The following is a 25,668-nucleotide window of genomic DNA, read 5'->3' as shown; positions in this document are numbered from 1 at the left end:
CAAACTGCACTTTCCACATGTACAGCTTAAAAAAAAAAAAAAGACGACAAAGTTGAACTTAGTCATTTTCCAAAACCGCTAAGCAAATATATACAGTTTCAGTACATACCACATAGAGACTGATTGCTGATGCTGCACGTCACGTCACGCCTCCAGCCACTCGTGTTTTTTCCGTGAAAAATCGGTACAGACTATCTTTCTCTTATGAATATAATAAAAATAAAGACTTTTTTGAGTTATGAAGGATGCAGTACTACTCTATAGGTAATCAAGATTAACAGGATATTGAGTGAAAACGAGCATTTCACCCCCCCCCCTTTAATGAAGTGAATAGGAAGGAAGAAACTGGAAGTAAGTTAGATGAGCCATTTACTTTGGCTGAATTTATTAGAGCAATAAAGAGGGCAAAACATACTTCCCCAGGGAAAGATCAAGTGTGTTATTTGATGTTAAAACAGTTAGGGGAAGAATCATTGTTGAAGCTTCTTGAGATATATAATAAAATATGGAAAGAGGGGAAGTTACCAGGTATCTGGAAAGAAGCAATAGTGATACCAATAAGAAAACCGGGGTAAAGATCCAAATAATCCTATTAGTTACAGACCAATAGCGCTCACATCCAATCTATGTAAAATCATGGAAAGGATGATAGCGGATAGACTGACTTATGTCCTTGAAAAAAGAGGAATACTCGCTAAATGTCAAAGTGGATTTAGGAAGGGAAGAAGCACAATTGATTCAGTGGTGAGATTGGAGAATGAAATAAGAAAGGTGCAAGCAAATAGAGAGTCAGTAATTGCAGTATTTTTTGACATAGAAAAAGCCTACGATATGATGCGGAAGGAGGGGTTATTAATCAAATTAAGTAAGATAGGGGTTCAAGGAAGAGTGTTTAATTGGATAAGAGATTTTCTGTTTGGAAGGAAAATACAAATAAGGATTGGGGCAGAATTATCAGATCAATACATAGTTGATAATGGCACACCTCAAGGCAGTGTGATAAGTCCATTACTTTTCATTATTATGATTAATGTCGTATTTGGAACAGTTCCAGAAGGTATAGGAAGTTCTTTGTTCGCAGATGATGGCGCGCTAAGGAAGAAAGGAAGGAATATAGAATATGTTACTAGGAAAATACAGGAAGCAATTGATATAGTGGTGGAGTGGGGGTATAAGTGGGGGTTTAGGTTTTCTATAGAAAAAACTCAGTCAGTCTTGTTTACAAGAAAAATAATTCAGGAAGGACTAAAATTAAGAATGTATGGGAGAGATTTAGAGAAAGTTGGAACTTTTAAATTTCTTGGAATTAATTTGTATTCACGTTTGACGTGGAGCATGTGGTCTTGAGGTGCAGCAAGTATGATGTTCAGAGAGAGATTATGAGGAATAAGTTGAGAGAGATCGAGGTTCAGGACATGACATTAAAAGGGCTATTGAGCACTCAACATAGGGCACAGACCAGAATTCTGATGAGTTTCTTAAGGGACACAGGGGTTTATAATAGAGTGTGAAGAGTCATAGGAGTATTGAGGAAGGTTATAACTATTATTATTATTCCTTTTTTGTTATTATTATTATTATTACTAGTAGTAGTAGTAGTAGTAATATAATTATAATAGAGTAGAATAATGGTGAAGTGTGTGGATGTATATGATTGGGGAGTAGAAGGGAATGGGGTAAATTAATATATGAACATGTTTTCTGATACACAATCCGGAAGCAGAGGGTGGCGGTTATGCACCAATTATGCTGGATGCCAACCGCCGTTAAACATTAAAAAGAAGAAGAAGAAGAAGTTTCCGGTTCCCTCTTTACATTTGACGCTAAACCTCGCGAGATCGTTGGGTATGGCGCGAAACTTAAAAGCGACAAACATTTCCCTCAACATTTCTGGTTGTTACTATATATCGTTTTTGACATCTTCACCATGGAGAAAAAGGTTTTCCGATACCAAAAGCTAATGCGACCTAGATCAGAACATTGTTGTGTGCCGTTGTGCTGGCAAGATACAACTCTACAGTTAGTTTCCATTCATTTCCAGTGGAAGAGGATCTCAGAAAAAAGTGGCTCGTTCAGATCAGGAGAGATGACTTCCAAGTCAACAAATACACAAAGGTGTGTAGCGTTCATTTCAGATCTGATGACTTTATGCTCGTCTGAAACGTCTGAAACGTCTGAATAAAGGTGTTTTCCCTACACTGTTTGAGTGGAACCACTACCAGGAGCAGCCGCCGAGGTTGAGTGTTTGGGAACGTCGAGAGAGACCGCTGACCCCTGATCCTGACTCAGACGCAGAACAGGAAGATATGGACTTCGATGTGGCTGGACATGATTATTGTTCAGTTCCCGAAGCTGCAGCCGTGGACATGGTTCTACATGAAAACGAGGAGTTAAAAAGAGAGATAGAAGATGTACGGAAGCAGTTGGAGCAAACAAAGATGATGCACCGCTTTGGTCTCAGTAGATTTGCTGGGTCCGATGAGGACATTCGCTTTTATACAAGGTAAGATTGTATTGCCTGTGGTAAACATTTGTAATAGTATTGCCACTGTCCTGAAAACACTGGTCCACATTTCTGATAAATATTATTGGAGTTGTATACGATAGCTACACGTAGCCTAGGCAGCCTAAAAGTAGTCTACACTGACAAAATAATAACAACAGCATAATTATAAGTATGAACACCAGCTGTTGTCTTCAACAGCAACCAGAGTTAGTTTAATTATACATAGCAAATTTCATAATTGTCATGTCTCAATATTGCAAGATTGTTGATTCAGTTACTTGTAGTTCAGCATTCCTATTTCCTAAACTTTAAACGTACTACAAAGCCATGTATAAGTATTTTATGCCATGTGAGAACCAATGCACGTTTTTTTTTATTTTTCTTGACAGATTTGCAACATACAACCACCTGATGGCCTTCTGGGAACTGATTGAACCGGCAACTCACAGGATGATTCGTGTCACCAACTCCAAAGTCTTTAAGGAGCCTGGAAACACTGAAAAAAACTCATCGGTTTCAAGAACATCAGACCACTGTAAGCTGCATCATAAGAACCTGGGCCAACTTTCTGTACTTTGTCCTGGGGTCAGTGTGCATTTGGATGCCAAAAGAGAAAGTACGAGCCCATCTGCCAGAAGATTTCCATCAATTTCGAGACACACAGGTTATCCTGGATTGCACAGAGATCCGCTGCCAAACACCTTCCTCTTTGCTACTACAAAGTGAGGTCTTTTCAAATTACAAGTCTCACTGCACCTTCAAAGCTTTAGTAGGAATGGCACCTGATGGTGCAATTACATTTGTTTCTGCACTGTATGCAGCGTCTATTAGTGAGCGGGAGCTGTTCAAACAGTCAGGGATCATTAACCTTCTTACCCCTGACATGGCCATCATGGTGGACAAGGGCTTCTTAATTGATAGCCTGGTGCCATGTAAAATCCACCGGCCTGTTTTCCTGACCAATGGAAAACAAATGTCAGCTGATGAAGTGACACACACTCAAGTCTGTGGCTAGGTCAGGGTACATGTTGAACGTCTTATCCGTCGTGTTAAAGAGCATAAGTTGTTTGACACAATCATTCCCTTGTCAATTTCTGGTAGCATAAACCAACTGTTCACAGTGGCATGTTTGCTTGTGAACTACCAATGTGGACCACTTGTCAAGGCATGGAGCCACTGAGTCTAAAAACTTGATGATGTGCTAGGGTTTGTATAAATATTGTACATATTATTTTGTAAATACTATGGATTTCACACTCTGTTCTGTATTAATACCTCTGATCAACAGACAAAACTCCTTATACATATTTTATTATAATAACACAAAAAAAACAATAAGAACCTAAAGATATAGCATATACATGTGTAATGTAATATAATAGATAGGTATATATTGTATATAATGTGTGTGTGTGTGTGTGTGTGTGTATATATATATATATATATATATATATATATATATATATATACATAATGCTGTATAAAGATAATGTGTGTATATATATATATATATATATACATACTGTAATAAAATAGATAGGTGTATATATACTGTATGAATATAGTGTGTATGTAAATATTGTTTCGTGTAAATGACTATGAATAATACAATAAATATAATGCTGTATAAAGATATGTATATATATATACATGTATATGTAATATAATAGATATAGATAGGTATATGTATTATATTGTATATCTCGTATAAATGTAGTGTATGTGTGTGTGTGTATATATATATATATATATATATATATATATATATATATATATATATATATATATATATAAATAAATATATATATATATATATATATATATATATATATATATATATATATATATATATATATATATATATTATTTGCATAAGATACAATAAACCATAAATAATACTGTACAATAATTTCAGTGTAATTGAATGGACCACCAGTGGTATGTGGCCACACTCACACTTAGACAGTCATTATATCTGAAATGACTTAAACACACAAACACTTCTGTAGGTAGTGGTAAAAAAAAAAAAAGAGAAGATCTCCTTGGTCTCTAATGATACACATTACATCTAAATTTTTGTGTATGTGCTCAACAAGCATGTCCTCCTGCGCACATACCACAAAATCGCACCACTCCAAACCTGTCAGGAGGATCTGACCTTGTACTTGTCAATAGTACTTGGGCTGCCTCCTAAGCTGCAAAGAGCCATCAGACATTTTCAGGTAAGGACAGTCAACGTAACTCTTGATGTTGGGGCATTTAATTTCCAGCAGGCCAAATGGTGGGTTTTCAGAAGGATCAAACACTACTCCATCGGGGGAGCATCCCAGCCATGGAGCATCAGGGTGTATAATGAACCCGCAGGGTGAATAGTTGACATTTTTTAAACTGCAGTACTCTGTCATGGCAACTGGCTTCATATCGATTCCTCTCCTCATGTCCTTCATCATGACAGTCCCCCTCAGAATTCTGTGTGCCAGATTTTCAGCTGATGTATGACAGCGAACATGGCATGCCTCGTGAAAGCGTGTAGATGTAACTCGCATCTTTCTCAGTCGATGCCATTCCTGGCATGAGCTCTGCTCCTGTGTTGCAGCTTCAATCCTGTGGGCCATGTGGAATGACACCTGTAGCGATTTCATATATACATGTTCCTCCTCTGATAACACATTGGCACATGTGGTTGGCTCAAGCCTATAGCATTGGATGGGAAGGGAAGGTTGGGCAGGGGCTTCTGGGATGTTGTTGATTTCCCGCATTTCTGGTGGTTTTTGCTGAAATGAGAGCACACTCCCGGCCTGGACAGCCCCAAAAGCTGACTGAACTAATGGGACTTCCGCTGACCTGGCCATGGTGGTCACCAGAGGTGCAAGCAAAGGGGGAAAGTCCCTTTATACTTCTTCCACTCTCAACGCCTTGTGGTGACATCCCAAAGAAATTCAAAATCACTCTCACGGACCTTTTCCTGGACTGTGCCCAGCTGGTGGAATGACCTCCCAATCTCAATTCGTACAGCTGAGTCTTTACTCATTTTCAAGAAACATCTGAAGACTCATCTTTTTCGCCTGCACTTAACCTACTAACACCAGTACTTTTCCTTTTCTTGTCTTTTTCATTTAATAAAAAAAAAAAAAAAAAAATTATATACACCTGGCTATGCGTTCTATACTAGACTAACTGAGACTTGTCATGGCACTTGTATTCTGTTGTTGTTCTCTTGTTGACCTGACTGCTTCTATTGTTCTCATTTGTAAGTCGCTTTGGATAAAAGCGTCTGCTAAATGATTGAATGTAAATGTAAATGTATTTACAAAAAGTGTTTTCGTAGAAAGGGATCTGAGACTATTTGCCATATTTCTAGAGAGAAGAGCAGCTCCACCCCGGCAGGGATGAAGACCATCTCTTTTAAACAGGTCAGGTCTGACCCAAAAGCTCGTCCAATTGTCTATGAAACCTATGTTATGCTGTGGGCACCACTTAGACATCCAGCCATTGAGTGATGACAATCTGCTATGCACCTAATCACCACGGCAAGCAGGGAGGGGACCAGAGCATATTACAGTGTCTGACATCGTGCTTGCAAGTTCATAGTACTGAGACTGCTCTCCTTAGAGTTACAAATGATCTGCTCTTATCATCTGATCGTGGGTGTATCTCTCTATTAGTTTTATTGGATCTTAGTGCTGCGTTTGACACAATTAACCACAGCATTCTTTTGCATAGACTTGAACACTTTGTTGGCATCAGTGGAAGTGCATTAGCATGGTTTAAATCGTACTTATATGACCGCCATCAGTTCGTAGAAGTGAATGAAGATGTATCATATCGATCACAAGTGCAGTATGGAGTACCTCAAGGCTCAGTACTAGGGCCGCTACTCTTCACGCTTTATATGTTACCCTTGGGAGATTTCATCAGGAAACATGGTGTTAGCTTTCACTGTTATGCTGATGATACTCAGCTCTATATTTCTTCGCGGCCCAGTGAAACACACCAATTTGAAAAACTAATGCAATGCATAGTCGATATAAAAAATTGGATGACGAGTAATTTCTTACTGCTAAATTCAGAAAAAAACAGAGGTGTTAATTATAGGACCTAAAAACTCTGCTTGTAATAACCTAGAACACTGTCTAAGACTTGATGGTTGCTCTGTCAAGCCAAGAAAGCCACGTTTCTAGCATTTGTAAAACTGCATTTTTCCATCTCAAAAATATATCTAAATTACGGCCTATGCTCTCAATGTCAAATGCAGAAAGGTTAATCCATGCATTTATGACCTCAAGGTTAGATTATTGTAATGCTTTATTGGGTGGTTGTTTTGCACGCTTAGTAAACAAACTACAGCTAGTCCAAAATGCAGCAGCAAGAGTTCTTACTAGAACCAGGAAATATGACCATATTAGCCCCGTCCTGTCATCGCTGCACTGGCTCCCTATCAAACATCATATAGATTTTAAAATATTGCTTATTACTTATAAAGCCCTGAATGGTTTAGCACCTCAGTATTTGAATGAGCTCCTTTTACATTATACTCCTCTACGTCCGCTAAGTCTCAAAACTCAGACAATTTGATAATACCTAAAATATCAAAATCAACTGCGGGCGGCAGGTCTTTTTCCTATTTGGCGCCTAAACTCTGGAATAACCTACCTAACATTGTTCGGGAGGCAGACACACTCTTGCAGTTTAAATCTAGATTAAAGAGCCATCTCTTTAACCTGGCATACACATAACATACTAATATGCTTTTAATATCCAAATCCGTTAAAGGATTTTAGGCTGCATTAATTAGGTAAACCGGAACCGGAAACACTTAACATAACATGTACCTTCTACATCATTAGAAGAATGGTATCTACGCTAATATTTGTCTGTTTCTCTCTTATTCCGAGGTCACCGTGGCCACCAGATCCAGTCTGTATTCAGACCAGAGGGTCACTGCAGTCACCCAGATCCAGTTCGTGTCCAGACATGATGGTGGATCAGCACCTAGAAAGGACCTCTACTGCCCTGAAAGACAGTGGAGACCAGGACAACTAGAGCCCCAGATACAGATCCCCTGTAAATACCTTGTCTCAGATGACCACCAGGACAAGACCACAGGAAACAGATGATTCTTCTGCACAATCTGACTTTGCCTGCAGCCTGGAATTTAACTACTGGTTTCGTCTGGTCAGAGGAGAACTGGCCCCCCAACTGAGCCTGGTTTCTCCCAAGGTTTTTTTCTCCATTCTGTCACCAATGGAGTTTCGGTTCCTTGCCGCTGTCGCCTCTGGCTTGCTTAGTTGGGGTCACTTCATCTACAGCGATATTATTGACTTGATTGCAAATAAATGCACAGACACTACTTAAACTGAACAGAGATGACATAACTGAATTCAATGATGATCTGCCTTTAACTATCATTTTGCATTATTGACACACTGTTTTCCAAATGAATGTTGTTCATTGCTTTGACGCAATGTATTTTGTTTAAAGCACTATATAAATAAAGGTGATTGATACTTTCAATTCATGTGGCTTTTCATTTTTCCTCATGGATCTATGACAGACTGCCCTCACGCTGACCTCTCCTGTCACCTTGTTTTTCATTGACACTGTTACGGAAAAAGATGAACATACATTTCTAAACTGGATTACACTCGTTCTTACACTGTGCTAGTTTTTCTGTTTTAATATGGTAGAGTATTGTGAAAGAATATAGCTAACGTTAACAAGTTCAGTCACGTCAGTTTCTAGATTACAATGCAGTAAGATAACTTTAGCTACTTACCCTCATAGTTGTCGATATAGCTGCCGATATACATTTTAAATCCCTTTTCCCGCTTGCTGTTGGGAGCGGCACATGATGTTTTTACAAAATGGTCTATGTCATTTACTGTGAGACGAGGTAAATCCTGAAGACAGCGACTATAAAAGAGAGCCATATCTGTCCGTGTATAAACAGGAAGTAGAACCGGAAGTTGGTAGCCTAGTACACGCGAACCCGGAACTGTGTTGTGCATAGAGCCTATTCCTTTTAAATAAAGTCCGGAATATAATTCCATACCCTAAAGGTCACCGATAAACAAGAAGCAATAGAAGAAGAAAAACTCGCTGCAAAACAGCGGAGAGCGATATCTGTGTGTCAAAAACAGTTTCCTAGTAGTGGAATCAGAGTCAAGAGCTGAACATTTAATTTGATGACACTGAAAAGAAACAGATCGTGTAGACACATCAAGGATATTAGACTATGAACTAATAATTTTAATTCGTCATCAGTCCAAATCAGAAACTACGTTAAAATGTGTAGAGATATTGATCGTCAAGGTTATGTGTCATCTTTTTTTTTACTATTATAATCACCAAATGTAGTAAGATGAAAATTAGACTTTCTAGCACTGATTGCAAATGTAAGACTGCTTAATTCTGGCTTTAGAATCAGGCAGTGGATTCATAATGGTGTTAGGGCAGTAGTGCGGAGAGAAAGTGGATAAAACCAGTTGGCTTTGACACCTGTGTGAAGACTTACAACAGTCTGAGCAAGCAGAAAGAACCTCTGGTTTTGGCACAAGAAAGAATTGCTAACTGGTGAGGCACGTAATGTTAGTGGTCCACAACGTCAGTTGAGGCTTTCTTGCATGTAAAATTAGGAGTTTCTTTCTTTAACAAGTATTTCGGTCTCTTTCAGGTATAACTGTGGACCCACTGTTTATGATCATGCCCATCTCGGTCATGCTTGGTGAGTTTCTTTGCTTGATAAAGTGCTTAACACTCAAACACAACTATTTAAAAAGATTCAAACATTCACTGATGCTCCAGAAGGAAACAAGATGCATTAAAGCTGCAGTAGGTAACTTTCATAAAATTTTTTTTTTTTTTTTTTACATATTTGTTAAACCTGTCATTATACAGTAGAATATGAGACGGATAATCTGTGAAAAAAATCAAGCTCCTCTGGCTCCTCCCAGTGGTCCTATTGCCATTTGCACCGCTCCCGGTTAAGAAACAACCAATCAGAGCTGCGGTCCATAACTTTTTTTTGTGTTCAAGATTTACAAAATGTATATAATAAGCGTGTACACCATGAATCCATTTTCCAAACCATGTTTTCAGCCTGTCCTGAATCACTAGAGTACACCTATAATAAGTGTTTATATTCGGACTATTTTAGATTGCTTCAGCGGAGTAACCCAGTACCTTTGCGATTCTTCATAGACATAAACAGAGAGAAGTAGTTCCGGCTACAATGTTCTTCCGCAAGACGCAAGCAGTTTTGTTTATTAACCGCTAGAGCGTCAAAAGTTACCGACTGCAGCTTTAAGAGCTGGGGGTGAAAACTTTTGAACAAGATGAAGATGGCCAAATTTGTCTTATTTTGTTGAAATATAATTTTTTTCAATTTAGTTCTGCCCTTCGTAAGCAACAGAAGATACTTGTATGTTTCCCGGTACACAAATTAAGTACAATTTACCTTGATCTTCAAATTCCAAAAGTTTTCACCCCCAGCTCCTAATGCATCTTGTTTCCTTCTGGAGCATCAGTGAATGTTTGAATCTTTTTAAATAGTTGTGTTTGAGTCCCTCAAATGTCCTCAGGTCCTTCAGAACAAACAAGGGACTCATGCACAACCATCACAAAACAGAAAGACAGTCGAGGATCATCAGGTAACAGAACACAGTACTAAGAACCAAGGGATCCCAAACTTTTGAGGGGGTTATTTTAATAATTTCAGCTATTTTTTTCTCTTGTGGACTAAATGTTAATATCTTTTATGTACAATATCTTACTCAGGACAGTACTAAATAAAAAATAACATGCATTTAGTATGATCTCTCTTATTTTTTGAAAATTACTCATATTTTCACAGATTCTGCAAGGGGTGCCCAAACTTTCGAGCCCCACTGTATATGTGCTGTGTCATGCCAAGGAGTATGTATCAGTAGGGTTGCAAGTGTTATTCACAGCTATAGTGTGAATAGAAAAGGGGCTATATACAATTATAGGATCACACCTTAGAGTAAATATGTTAATAATTATTAAGCATTTAACTGTGTGAACGTAACCTAGAAGAGCTTATGATGAAAATGCCTTTGTCTGCATGTCCTTTTTGTCTCCACCATCTTTGTTTGGTCAAGGTTGTCTGCTACACAGTCTAGTGTTCGGAAGGCACTAGCTGATGATTTTGACACCCCAAAAGCTGTGGATGCCATTATGAGCCTCATTCACAATGGCAACTGTCAGCTTTAGCCTGTTACTAAGGTAGCATCATAGGGTAAGTCACTGAGGCCTCACATTCTTGTCATTATACAAAACTGTACATCTTAAATTTTACATCTTTAATTAGATATTTTATGTTTATATTTAGACTTAATAGTCAGATAAAAAAAAAAAAAAAAGGTATTTTTGTTTTTGAAGGTTAATTGCCCGAGGTGTCCTGCTGTATTTGGAGCCATGCTGTCCTTTGTCAGGGAAATCATGGGTGTTTTTGGAATTGATCTATTGGACAGAAAGGTGAGGCATCAAACAATACAACTAATGTATGTATATTAATGTTAATGTTAAAATACTTTACCTAATCATAGTGTAATTTAATTTTCAGTAATGACTGAACAGTGGTGTGCGAAGAAAATACTCATGAAAACCATTTTGAAATGCTTATTAGCACTTTCAACTCTGTGGCATAGGAATTTCACAAAACAGCTTTAAGGATGGATGAATAGATTGACGGAACGAAATGAATGAAACCATTTATATTCAAATACATATAAATTAAAATCTCATTATTTCGTATAATACCTGAATATATATATATATATATATATATATATATATATATATATATATATATATATATATATATATATATATATATATATATATATATATATATCCTTTCCTTCTGAACAACATCATTGCATTTTGGAACCGTCGTTATACTAACTCTCATGTGTTGATTGAAATCTGTAATATGTTCTTATATATTTTACTACTTACATGACCATGCAGAACAATTGTCAGACTCCTGTGAGTTGCTTTTAAACACTAACCATTTTTAACTGTTGGCAATAGATATTGGTGATTTCAAGGTACTTTGGTGTTCAATAATAATTTCTGTAATGGTCTGATATAAGATATTGTGAGGAGCACTTCCAGAAGAATCAGCGTCGCCCTGGAAACCCAAAGCAAAACACCTGCACGTCCTTGTCACCGGCTGATCGGTCACAGCTGCTCCCCATCAGCCAGCACATTTAAAAGGAGCACGTTACACTCAGAAGAGGTTCTTGAACTGAATACAACGCTGGCCTAATCCCTCTCTCTTCACTTTGCACGTACCTTTTGTCGAGTGATTCTTCACCCCGTGACAGTGGTGGAGAATGCGGGCAGTACAGTGAGGAATCACTGACAAGATCACCGCCCCAACTCCTAATTTTTTTCCTTTTTTTCCTGTTTCTGTCACCAGCACCACGGAAGGCGGCACGCACGTCCCCACGATGGAGGACATCTTACAACGCCTCGCTGAAGTTAGCATCCGCCAGCAGCAAATAGCGGAACACCTCGCCACTTGCCTGGGCAGGACGGAGGATGAACTCGCCGCCGTCCGGGCAGCCGCGGCCCAGCGTGTTACGCTACCTGAGCCTCGGGCACAAGCCACCCATCTGTTACCTAAGATGACAGCCGATGACGAAGTGGAAGCCTTCCTTCAGGTATTCGAAAACACTGCCCACCGAGAGGGATGGCCAGAGGACGAGTGGGCACGTGCGCTGGCACCCCTCCTCACCGGTGAAGCGCAGAGGGCTTACTTCTCGCTCCCCCTGATGAGTGCCGACAGTTATGTCGAAGTTAAGCGAGAGATTCTGGCGAGGGTGTGCCTCTCCCCTGTAAGTGCTGCCCAGCAGTTCCACGAGTGGGAATACAAGCCCCGGGTGCCAGCCCGTGCCCAGGCAGCCGAACTCAGCCGCATCGCCCAGCAATGGCTGTTGGAAGGAAACCCCACACCACACAGGTAGCGGAACAAGTGGTGGTCGATCGCCTCCTGCGCGCACTACCTCGCGCCCACCGACAGGCCGTCATCATGAGGAACCCACGTGACATCCGGGAACTAGTGGAGGTGATCAAGCTGCAGATGCTGTCCATCCCAGTGGCACCCCCCCCCCCGGAGCAACGCCTGCTCGAAGGCACCGCGCAACCAGTCAGCAGGCCGACAGTTTCCCCACCGTGAAATGAGCCCATGCCAAGTGCCAAACCACCGTCGCCTCCGCGAGCCTGGCTGGCAGGCTGCATCCTTCACCAACGGGTGCCGGCGGGAGCCCCCGAAGCAGACGTGAAGGTGGATGGAAGACGGTTCCGGGCCCTGTTGGACTCAGGCAGTGCGATCACCCTCATCCAGTCACGGCTGTGCGCCCCTCGAAGCGGCCGGAAAAACTTCCTTCCGATTACCTGTGTGCACGGAGACAATCGCCAAGTACCGGCCCGTGAGATGGTCATTTCGTCCCCCCAAGGCACCTGGCCAATGGATGTAGGCCTGGTGAAGGACCTGCCGGTGTCCATACTGCTTGGAAGGGATTGGCCCGGCTTCGAAAAGCTGCTGTCCGCCGCTACTCAGCCTGCCAGCCCCAAGGGGAACCGTCGAAGACCGAGGCGGCCGCCTGGACCCCGCCGCCGACCGGCCCTGCTCGTCTCCAACAGTGGGAGAGAAGGTGAGGCCCCCTCCCAATCTACTAATCTGTTTTATGATGTCTACCAACAGGCCGCTGGAGGGGGTTCTTTCGCCAAGGAACAGCGGGAGGACGACGGACTCAAGCACTGTTGGAGCCAGGTGCGAGTCGTGGATGGAGAGGACATCCTCCCCCGGCCCCACCCTCTCCCACATTTTGTTGTAGAGAATGGCCTACAACAAAAGGGAGGAGAAAAAGTTACTACTATGGACCGAGACCATTCTAGAGCTGGCCCATTCCCACCCCATGGCAGGACACCTTGCAGCAGCCAATACTGCTCAACGCATCCGTGACCGCTTCCATTGGCCGGGCCTGGACGCCGAGGTAAAGCGATTTTGCCAAGCCTGCCCGACCTGTCACGCCACGTCGCCCAGGACTCCTCCCCCCAGCCCGCTTATCCCACTGCCTATCATCGAGGTGCCCTTTGAGCGGATTGGAATGGACATAGTGGGGCCGTTGCCGAAGTCTGCCCATGGGCATGAACACATCCTGGTCATCGTCGACTATGCCACCCGGTACCCAGAAGCAGTCCCCCTGCCGAAGGCCACCGCAAAGTCCATCGCCCAGGAGCTGTTTCTGCTGGCCAGCCGAGTCGGCCTCCCCTCGGAGATCCTGACTGACCAGGGAACCCCCTTCATGTCCCGGCTAATGGCTGACCTCTGCCGGCTGCTGCGGGTGAAGCAGTTGAGGACCACTGTTTATCACCCCCAAACTGATGGCCTCATAGAGAGATTTAACCAGACCCTCAAGCAAATGCTCAGGCGTGTGGCGGCGGAGGACAAGCGGGATTGGGACCTCATGATCCCCTACGTGCTCTTTGGGATCCGCGAAGTTCCCCAGGCCTCAACTGGCTTCACCCCCTTCGAGCTCCTGTTTGGCCGTCAACCCCGGGGCCTCTTGGACGTGGCCCGGGAAGCGTGGAAAGTCCGGGAACACCTCACCAGGGCCCAACAGGCGCAGCAACGTCATTACGACCAGGCAGCCCAACCATGGGAGTTCCAACCGGGAGACCGCGTCATGGTCCTGGTCCCCAGCTCTGCCTGCTAATTTCTGGCCTCCTGGAAGGGACCCTACTCGGTCGTGGAGAGGATTGGACCGGTCACTTACCATCTGAGACAGCCGGGACGACGGGAGGCGGAGCAACTCTACCACATCAACCTCCTAAGGAAATGGGTGGGGACTCGGGACCAAGTAGCTGCCCTGAGCCTCACCGAGCCCGTGGTTGTCGATGTCAACCCCCACCTTTCGGCTGCCCAGAAGACGGAGCTGCAGCACCTGGTCAGTCAGTTCCAGGATGTGTTCTCCTCTCAGCCCGGGCAGACCAACATGCTTCAACACCATATCCGGACGCCCCCAGGAGTCATCGTTAGGCAACGGCCCTACCGAGTCCTGGAGGCTCGTCAGAAGGCTATTGAGGAAGAGGTCCAACAGATGCTAAAGTTGGGGGTAATAGAACCATCCCGGATTCCGTGGTCCAGCCCCATTGTGATGGTCCCAAAGCCGGATGGCACCCTCCGCTTTTGTAACGACTTCCGCCGCCTAAACGAAGTCTCCGAGTTCGCCGGGTACCCCATGCCTCGGGTGGACGAACTTCTGGACCGGCTAGGAAGAGCCCGGTATATCAGCACCCTAGACCTCACCAAGGGCTATTGGCAGGTACCGCTCTCCAAGGCCGCCAAGCCGAAAACCGCCTTCTCCACCCCCAGTGGCCACTGGCAGTACCGGACCCTTCCCTTCGGCTTGCATGGGGGCCCCGCGACATTCCAGCTGATGATGGACATCCTCCTGCCGCCTCACCAAGCTTACGCGGCCGCCTACCTGGATGAGGCGTGGGACGAACATCTGGATCATCTGCGGAGGGTGCTTTCGGGGCTCCGGCGGGCTGGACTTACCGCCAACCCCCGCAAATGCCACCTAGCCCTCTCTGAGGCCAAGTACCTGGGCTACCAAGTCGGCCGAGGACTCATCCGGCCGCAAGACAAGAAAATTGAGGCCATCCATGCCGCACCAAGACCCGAGACAAAGACCCAGGTATGAGCCTTCTTAGGGGTGGCGGGTTATTACTGTTGTTTTATCCCCAACTTCTCCTCTTTAGCCACCCCCCTGACAGACCTGACCAGGAAGGGGCAGCCGGAGAAAGTATGCTGGATGTGACGAGCGCTCCCAGAGGAATCAGCGTCACCCTGGAACCCATCAAAACACCTGCACGTCCTCGTCACCGGCTGATCGGTCACAGCTGCTCCCCAGCAGCCAGCACATTTAAAAGGAGCACATGTTACACTCAGAAGAGGTTCTTGAACCGAATGCAATGCTGGCCTAATCCCTCTCTCTTCGCTTTGCAGAAAGCAGTGAGTGACCGACAGCCCAGCCACTTTGGAGCACGTTTGGACACCCACTTTCACCTTAACTGGCACAGAAGAGCACACGGGAAGCACCGGCCACCAGATAGTGGAGCAGCACCTTTCACCAGGCATCACTGTGACAATAAATCCACCCTCCGGGGCTTTTGATTTCACGTACCTTTTGTCGAGTGATTCTTCACCCCGTGACAATATACATCAGGGTCGGAAATGAATGGGCACTTAAAAATGGCACCAAGGTTTAATGTTTTCATTTTGATATGGTCTTATAATTTTTGCCCACATATTGAAAGTATATGCAAACAAAATGTTCTTTAAAAAGTACATACTGTAAGTCATAAAAGTAATGGAATCGAGTCAAGGCTTATGGAATGACACAATCACTTTATATGTTGAACAGATTTTGAAGGGGACATAACACACAGTTTCTGCCAATCTCATGTTAATCTTGAGTACCTATAGAGTAGTATTGCATCCTTCATATTTCCGAAGAGTCTTTAGTTGGTCAAATTTATAAAAGTCTGATATATCTTTACGCTTCTCTCCAAAAACAGTCAAGCTCCTGGTGTTATTCCATGGGGAAAGACGAAAAAAAAAAAAACTAATCCCTGCATGATTTTAGTAATGTGATACATGTGAAAAAGAAAGATAAACGTTGGGAAATAGGCATATTTTATTTAAGAAATTACTGTATGACATCAACATGCATTTTTTTCATTCTTACAGGTCAATTTCAATAAATTAGAATGTCGAGGAAAAACTTATTTATTTCAGTAATTCAACTCAAGTTGTGAAACTCGTACTAAATAAATTCAATGCACACAGACTGAAGTTTAAGTCTTGGTTCTTTTAATTGTAATGATTTTAGCTCACATTTAACAAAAACCCACAAATTCCCTATCTCAACAAATTATAATATTTCATAAACAAATAGTTTATATTTGTTTATAATATTAAAATATAAGTGCTCAAAGATTTCTTGGCAAACGGTTGCAGTGACTTTGGTTTTCAAAAAACACAATGGACCAACACCAGCAGATGACATTGCACCCCAAATCATCACAGACTGTGGAAACTTAACACTGGACTTAAATTAACTTGGGCTATGAGCTTCTCCACCCTTCATCCAGACTCTAGGACCTTGGTTTCCAAATTAAATACAAAACTTGCTCTCATCTGAAAAAAGGACTTTGGACCAATGGCAACAGTCCATTTCTTCTTCTCCTTAGCACAGGTAAGATGCCTCTGACATTGTCTGTGGTACAGGAGTGGCTTAACAAGAGGAATACGACAACTGTAGCCAAATTCCGTGACACATCTGTGTGTGGTGGCTCATGATGCCTTAACCCTAGTCTCAGTCCATTCCTTGTAAAGTTCACTCAAATTCTTAAATTGATTTTGCTTGACAATCCTCATAAGGCTGTGGTTCTCTCAGTTGGTTGTGCATCTTTTTCTTCCACACTTTTTCGTTCCACTCAACTGTCTTTTAATGAATGGATACAGCACTCTGTGAACAGCTAGCTTATTGGCAATTAATTTTTGTGACTCTTTGTGAAGAGTGTCAACGATTGTCAGAAACCATTTTGAAGGCTCAGGAATCCTTTGCAGGTGTTTTGAGTTGATTAGCTGATTGGCATGTCATCATATTCTAAATTGTTGAGATCGTGAATTTGTGGGTTTTTGTTAAATGTGAGCCAAAGTCATCACAATTAAAAGAACCAAAGACTTAAATTGCTTTAGTCTGTGTGCACTGAATTTATCTAATACATGAGTTTTACAGTTTGAGTTGAATTACTGAAATATGGAAATTTTCCTCAACATTCTAATTTATTGAGAAGCACCTGTAAAGTCACTGCCCCAAGAATGTCCAACTTCAAATAGTTTTTTAAGAACATTTCTTAACACAAATTTAGCTAATGTTTTCTGTTAATTTAAGCATAAACTAAGAAAAGTAAAACTAAACTTTGTGGCAATAATTAAGACCAAACGTTGCATGCTGGCAAAGTTGTTGTGGTGGGGCGGGGTGTGGTGTGGTGTGGTGTGGTGGAGGTGGGGCTTAGGTAGAAGATATTGTCAGATATCAGCGATATTTTTAAGGCTATTATTGATAAGATCATGCAGATTTGCTTTTCTTGTCTTTTTCTTGCAGGACCCTATACATTATCGTACTAAAATAGTTTTAATTATTTAAGTACCACAGTGTCTTCTCCATTGGCAACACACACGATTTGTGTCAATTTGCAAGGAATGTTGCAGGTAGTGGAGAGTGCAAGTGACTTGAATTTTATTTCTTTTTTTGTCTTCACCACCTGGCTACTGTTGTAAAATGTTGAGAGATTCAATCAAAAAGTAATTAACGTATTTTTCGGCTGGAGACGGTAATGTTTTCTATTGGTTCATTTCTCTTGGTTAATTTCTCTCGGTTCATGTCAAATTAATTTTGATAAATAAGTCGCACCTGACTATAAGTTGCAGGACCAGCCAAACTATGAAAAAAGTGCGACTTATAGTCCGGAAAATACGGTAATACAATAGAACAAAATCTAAGAATTCATGTCTGAAATTGCAAGTCTGCAGCCAGACCCTCTTGGACTTATTGATTCTAAATATGGGACACCATACTTGGCCACAAGTCACTTCACTTTTCACTTCATTAGACCTCCCCTTTAAAAATAAGTTTTTAATCACACATACACATTGATCAGTGCACATGCATGTAGCACATCCGATATGGTAAACAATATGTTAGTGTAAGACTAATCTCCAGCACAAGCAGGCGCGTTCTCTAGGCATTCACTAGGCAATCAAGCATTTTACGTAGGCTTGACTTACTCACTGCCATGATACAGCTTGGAAGAGCCAGGACAATTTTAAATTTAACTGCAATTGTGTTTGTCTGAAAGAGGAATGTCAGGTACGCCTAGAGTGCCCTGAGGTTGAGAAAATCTATTAAACTGAAGAGATAGTTTGGAGTTTGGAAATTTGCCGTTTTTATTGTTGAGTATTCTGTAATGTGTGTTAATTTCAAGCAGGCAATGACCAAAAAAATGTCTTCCTTGTAGCCATTTGGCATCATTTTTCTTGATAAAATAAATCACTGCAAAAACTATGTTCCTTAGGAAGTCCATGATTCCTCTGGAGTTTTAAATAATGTGGTAGAGGAGTTGGTGGATTTTCGAAGTAAGGTTTGTAAATTTGCTCTTTCTGTGGAAGATTAAGCTTCACAAAATCCCCAGACTGATTCTGAAATTCAGAAAAGGCATCTACAGCCAGACAGAGTGCCTTTGCTGAAGGTCTGTGATGCCGAAAGGAATAATCTAGCGCCCCTTGGAGTCCACATTAAGGTAAGGTAAAATAAAATTCATGGTTATTATTTAAGCACGGTACACTGTAAAAAAAAAGGCATAGTTAAAAAGTAATAAGAGTTCCTGAGTTTTCATGTGTTAAGTCACCAAACTATATTTATCTACCCACATAATGCACATTTTCCTCTTATAAGACCTTCTAAGAAAGCACATTGCAAGGCTCACTGTGGTTTCCGTTGCTAATTTTTGGTTTTAGTTTCAGGATAGAGGCACAAAATCCACATGGGAAATAACAGGAGGAAGAGAGACGAGGAAGAATGAACAACTTACTGAATCTGGTCCAAACTAGATCTAATAGAACAAAAGGTGTTTGTAGCATCTCAGTGGTGACTATTTTTTTCAAGTTTTTCTTCTCTTCAAATAATTCACAGTTTAACTGATGTAACACCACCAGTAATCATAACCACATCTTGCTTCTGATGATAATGATTGTAATTCTTAATGAAACAACTCTGTTCTTAGTTTAACCTATAATTAAATTCATTTTTGTTAATATTTGTCTCAGTAAAGGACATTAGGACAAGCTTAAGGACATTTCTCAATCACTCTGATACAGAAATGACTGAACTCAAGGATCGTCATTGACATTTTCACAGCGTTTTATGGTGTTTCTGGGAAGACTTGTCCTTTGATATTTGAAGACATTATGAAGAGACTACCCAAAGACCTTGGTCGTACATTTCCTCTTTAAATGGGGAAGGATAAAAATAAAGTATAAATAAAATAAAATGTCAGTATAAAGAAAGATAGAAAGACTGGTAAGTAGACATTGTTGTAATGTAATATTCATAAATAAAAAAATAAATAGGATGGGAACAACACATAAGATGCATTTTTTTTGACGACATATGCATTTTAAATCGGGACTTTTTTGCATTGTGCCATTGGTCTCGAGTTTCCCGTTTTCGTCATTGCTAGAAGTGAACTTTAAGTGTCGAGCAGAACACTGATTTCTTTTTAAAAGGACCGGCGTTATGTCCATGTTTAGCCACGAACAAGTCCATTTCAACCCACCGAAATAACCAAGAAGACCTGCTGATCTGCTCCTTAAAGTGTTTTTTCAATACGAGCCAAAACTAACTACTTCCAAAGGAACTTGGACGGCGCACGTTTTATATGAATTGCGGAGTGGGAAGTCTATTATTTTGAGATATTTGTTTCATCACTGAGTCTTGAACCTTAAACCCATGCCTGCTCCTGGGAAGATGAGAAAGCCCGATATTAAAATCGTAATCTTAGGAGACATGAATGTAGGGAAAACGTCCCTGCTACACAGGTACACAGAGAGAAGCTTTAAGGACACTTCAAGCACAATCGGCGGAGCGTTCTTCTTGAAGCAGTGGGGTCCCTACAACATCTCTATCTGGGATACAGCGGGTGAGATTGATGGATGTCAGTTCAAATGTTGCAATTTGGTAGTTTAGGCTAATACAACAACGGAGAGGCATAAGATGCAGAAACAAGCAGTTAAAAGTGCTGATGGAAAAGTTTAAAGCAATTGTTTCTAGAGAGACTACCAATATTGATAAATATTAATCGCTATAAACATTTACGGTTTCATATATATATATATATATATATATATATATATATATATATATATATATATAATATATATATATATATATAATTTCGTAATATAGTTCGTGATTTTTAGAACGTGATATTTAGATTGGTGCATGAGTTATCCACGTTATTTTGAAATCAAGTGATTTCAACATCAAGACTTGAACCCCCCCCCCCCCTTTTTTTTCTTTTTCGTTTCAAAAGCAGTAAGTGAAAGAAGGAAAGGAAAGGATTACTCTTGACATAGTGCCTCAGTGACTGCAGTTGTCTATTGTTCTTTGCAGGATTTTGCAATCTTGGTAGTTTCAGCAATAATGTGGAAATTTTGACCAGGAATTTTAGCAGTCATTGATAGGAAGCATTCGTGCACAATGTCTGGATTCAAGCAACAGATCCAAATGTGTCAAATGTTGCCTCAAACTTTTAAACTTGTTTTAAAAAGACGTAAAAGATTAAAGCAAAATTATATTTAGCCATTCTAGCTTTTATCTAAACAAGTCGTTAAGGGGAACACGTAATTGTAGCTGATAGTAATGACTTTACTTCATGTCAGAACTGCCGCTGTTTAGACACTGGCTGGATTGTCAGCTGTTGCTGTAGCGCACTGATTTTTGAGCTTATCACATATTGCACATTGAACACACATCTCATTTTAGCTCATAAGGAAAACAAACAACTTCTTTCTTTGAAACTAAAATTAATTTTAAAATGGTCATTAAATTTAGGTGTATTTTTAATTGTTATTAAATTAAGTTTAATTGAAAGCATACAATAATATGAAAAATTGTTGGTATTTAGCTATTTTATTTATATAGATGGAGTAATCTCTTCCACCACTTCAAATGGAATAATTGTACAGAATGTATTTATTAGAGTTTTTATTAGATGTACCCCACCCCCCACCAGAACCCCTCTTAAACCCCATGTATTACTACATGGTTGAAAAACGTATTAAAAATGTATTTACATTTTTTTTTTATCTGTCTCTTTGTTCAATTAGTCATATTGTTTGGAATTTGCTTCTTTATTCTTATTTTTGATAACAAAAATAAAATAAAGTATAACAAAAATAACTATATCAATAGAGTATATAGTGTTCCTGTGGCTCAACTGAAGAGCATTGCACTAGTAACGCAAAAGTTCCCAGAGAATGCACATACTGATAAACAAATAAAAGAATTTATAGCCTGAATGCACTTTTAGTTGCTTTGAATAAAAGCTTCTGCCAAATGTAACAAATATATTGTTACTATGAAACTTTCAAAAATGATATATAGTTTTATCATAATTTACACAAGAAAAAAATGGTTTTCTTTGTTCTGTGAAACACAAAAATTAAGCCTTAATATTACAATCATATTAAATTTTCACATTGCTCTTTTGCATAGAATAAAAGTGATCGGTCTTCTGAAGCTTAAGCCATGTGAGGAACAGAAATTTCACAGCTGAATGTGCACTCCCTCAAAAAATTCCACTGACTCTTATAAACATGTTCAGAAGAAATCATGACCTTGAGATGGGGTTGAAAAAGGAACATTATTTGATTTAAATCTTAGTATGCTAAATGAATAGACTGACCTCAGTGTTCTTACTTCATTAAAGAAATAGGTTACCCAAACATGAAAATGTTACCATTATTTACCTACTCGTATGTTGGTTGAAAGATACGCAGTCATTTATATATATATATATATATATATATATATATATATATATATATATATATATATATTTGATTGTTTTGCATGTCACACAAATAGGAACGTAACATATTCACAAATTGAACTGATCTGTTTTTTTTTTTTTTTTTTTTTTTTTTACTGACTCGTGATCCTGTCACAACAGTTCTCAAGTTGACAGGTCATTGGAGTACAAGATTACTAAATAACAATGAATAATATATATATATATATATATATATATATATATATATATATATATATATATATATATATATATATATGAAGAGTTCAGATGCAAAAACCTCTAAATGCCATCTGAAATTTTCATCTAAAATTAGGAATTTTTTCAGGCTCCTATATTTATGTCCAGTTATTTCACTTTAATAGCCCGGAAAAGGACCTGCACATTGCCATTAAAGTAAAATGACTCAACCTAAGCATAGGAGCTTATTAAAAATTCAAATTTTAGATGAAAATTTCAGATGGCACTTAGAGGTTTTTGCATCTGAACTCTTCATATATATATATATATATATATATATATATATATATATATATATATATATATATATATTCTCACAAAAATGTGATGCAGCAAATCAGCATATTAGAATATTTCTGGAGGACATTAAAGACTAAAGCAATGGTAGCTGAAATTCAGCTTTGCATCAAATGAATAAATTACATAAATAATAATAATAATAATAATAATAATAATAATAATAATAATAAAGAAAACAGTTATTTTAAATTATAAATAATTTTTCTATATTCTTGTTTTTATTTTATTTTTGACCAAATAATTTCAGCCTTGTTGAGCAGAGGAGACTTTGATCAAAAAAGTTCAAACTTGCGAAATTATGGCATTTTTTAAATATTTCTACATTTCTGTGCTTCTTATTTCATCAGGTCGTGAACAGTTCCATGGTCTTGGCTCCATGTATTGTCGTGGTGCTGCAGCGATCATTCTCACGTATGATGTCACAAACTGGCAGAGCTTTGTAGAGCTTGAAGATCGCTTCCTCCCTCTCTCTGACTCAGCCAATAACGACAGCATATTTGCCATTGTGGGCAACAAAGCAGACCTCACTGACCCTAAAGCCCATGTTATGACCCTAGAGGAAGTCAGAGCAGAAGAGGGTAGCGTGCTTCCCCTTCCATCCTTTCCCACAACTCCAGACTTTCCCTTGCACAAGCAGGTGAGTCTGGATGATGCCACAGCACTGTACAACCGCATAATTCACTATAAGGCACTAGAGGGCACCAGCCCACCAGCAGAAAAGATGTGCTTCGAGACAAGTGCTAAGACTGGATTTAATGTAGATGTTATGTTTGAGACACTCTTCGATATGGTGCTGCCATCTATCATTCAAAAACGCTCCCAAAATGAGTCACCGATATTGTATTTGGAAGACTATAACGAAAAGGGTATGAGGAGCAAATTGAGTTGTTGCACATGAAAATATTTGCTTAAGAGTATCTGGGGTCTTGAATATCCATTTATTTATGAACAGTTATTTGAGATGTTACAGAACTGTTTACTGTCACAGTAAATATTGTACATTGTCACAGTGAACATGTGCACATTGTTATCTCTGTTCTGATGGACATGTCAGTATGTGTTTCTTTGACATGGTCTTGTTTTTTACAAATACAGCAGAAAGAATTTGAACTTAAGTTAGTGTTTTGGCCCTCAAGTTACTCAATTGCTTCTGAACACTATAAACAGTTGAGCTTTTTACAAATGTATGTCAAAGATAAGAAATATACATTTAGACTACAGAGCATATATATATATTTATATTTTCTAAGAAAAAATATATATATAAAAAAAACGCTTTACACTGTATAGCATGCATAGTGTCCTGTAATTAAAAAAGTAACACAAGTTGTAGACTTGAACTCATTGACTTGTCAATAAAATTTGAGCTTCTGCAATTATGACACACAAAGACAATTGCAACTAGTTGTCAAATGCTTTATGTATTTTAATTAATTGGTATTTTTGTCCATATTGCAATGGAATGCTATTCAGTTGTGGTTTTGATCAGTATAAATCTCATTCATCATGAAAGGTGTTTTACTGAAGTGTATAATTGCTTCTGGAATCGAATTTCCACTGCTCTTTTTATTTTCAGCCAGAACATGTGAAGATAAGACAAAACGTTCAACCTTTTATCCTGACAGGGGGTGATCTTTGCTTTTGCTGAGAAAGCTGCACATACAGAAGGCAGTGTGCACAATGCAGAAAACAAACCTGTCAGCATTTCCTTTTGGCTTATATGAGAGAATAATGAATACAATATTAATAAGTTGTGTTGAGTGTCATATTCATATGTATTTCCATAAATGTAGCAGCGTGTTTAGGCACCTTGCAAACCATGCAACCCCCAGGACTGGCCCCCAAAACACTAAAAACATCTGAATAAATGTCTATACAGCCACAGTACATATGCAACTATCATATATTTAACCTTACATTTCCAAGGGAATTGTGGGATTGGGTTAAATCTATATTTTTAATAATAATGTTGATCCAGGATCAACAAAAGATGTTGATCCAGGTCAGGATCATGTCTTACTTGGCAAAATCATGGCGACCTCATCCGAATGTGTATGAAGGGGCTGTGAATACAGCCCCTTCATACACATTGTCAGTATGTGTTAAGTAAATCACAAATCGTGAACATAACTGTTCGAGGAAGGCTTAAGACAAAGCAGAATCCTCTGCCAGCTTGCCACTCCCACATCACAGTGAATGGGACTCACGTTAACGCCAATTACCATCACCGTCAGTGTTTTTTGTTTTCAGCAAATCCGTTTTTGGCTAATGAAAATAAAATATATTTTTAATGTCTTTTAAATTGGAATCAGGAGAAATTGAATATGACTAGAAATCCGGAAAAAGACTTTATGGGTCATTTAACGGTTTTGACTCATCCAGTCGATGACAAATTGTACAATCTCTTGTGACCACAAACATAATTATTGGCGGTGTCCTGAATGGAGTTAAGTCTTGCCAACAACTGTTGGCTACAGATCTATGAAGAACGTATAACAATCATGCTTCCCATCACCAAAGAAAGTGGCAAAAGAATCAGTAAGTTGCAAGTCAGCAATGATTCCATCCGGCTGGAAGCCATGCCACAAACCTAGGATATAAACACAGAGGATTTGTTCTAGGACTTGAGAATACTTCAACAGATAATTCCAAAGGGAAAAAATAAACTACACTTCATTTTCTGAAAAGGACTGAAGGAACCTTTCCCAACTGTGAAATTGCACTCAGGATCCTACTGACTATCACAGTAAATGGAATCGAGCGAGCAAAGCTTTTCGAAACTGAAACTAATTAAAAACTATTTGCGAACCTCCATGTAGCAGGATTGACTATGTGGGTTTGCACTTTGGTCAACTGAAAAGGATATTGCATCCAAGATTTTATTGCTTAGTTTGCGGCAAGGAAAGTGATTACCTTATCTGTTCATA

The 25,668-nt window shown here is 39.9% G+C and overlaps 1 protein-coding gene across 1 annotated transcript; it reads left to right on the top strand.

The window, feature by feature from the left end:
• Positions 1-19,841: 19,841 nt before the first annotated feature.
• Positions 19,842-24,627, top strand: LOC113105433 (ras-related protein Rab-20). Its single transcript, XM_026266498.1, has 2 exons — positions 19,842-20,308; positions 23,089-24,627. Exons 1-2 carry the CDS (start codon positions 20,119-20,121, stop codon positions 23,637-23,639), a joined length of 741 nt encoding a protein of 246 aa, XP_026122283.1. The 5' UTR covers positions 19,842-20,118; the 3' UTR covers positions 23,640-24,627.
• Positions 24,628-25,668: the final 1,041 nt, after the last annotated feature.

This window comes from Carassius auratus, chromosome 1 (genome assembly GCF_003368295.1).
Source record: "Carassius auratus strain Wakin chromosome 1, ASM336829v1, whole genome shotgun sequence".
Classification (NCBI taxonomy): Eukaryota; Metazoa; Chordata; class Actinopteri; order Cypriniformes; family Cyprinidae; genus Carassius; species Carassius auratus.
This window is presented reverse-complemented; position numbering and strand designations above follow the sequence as displayed.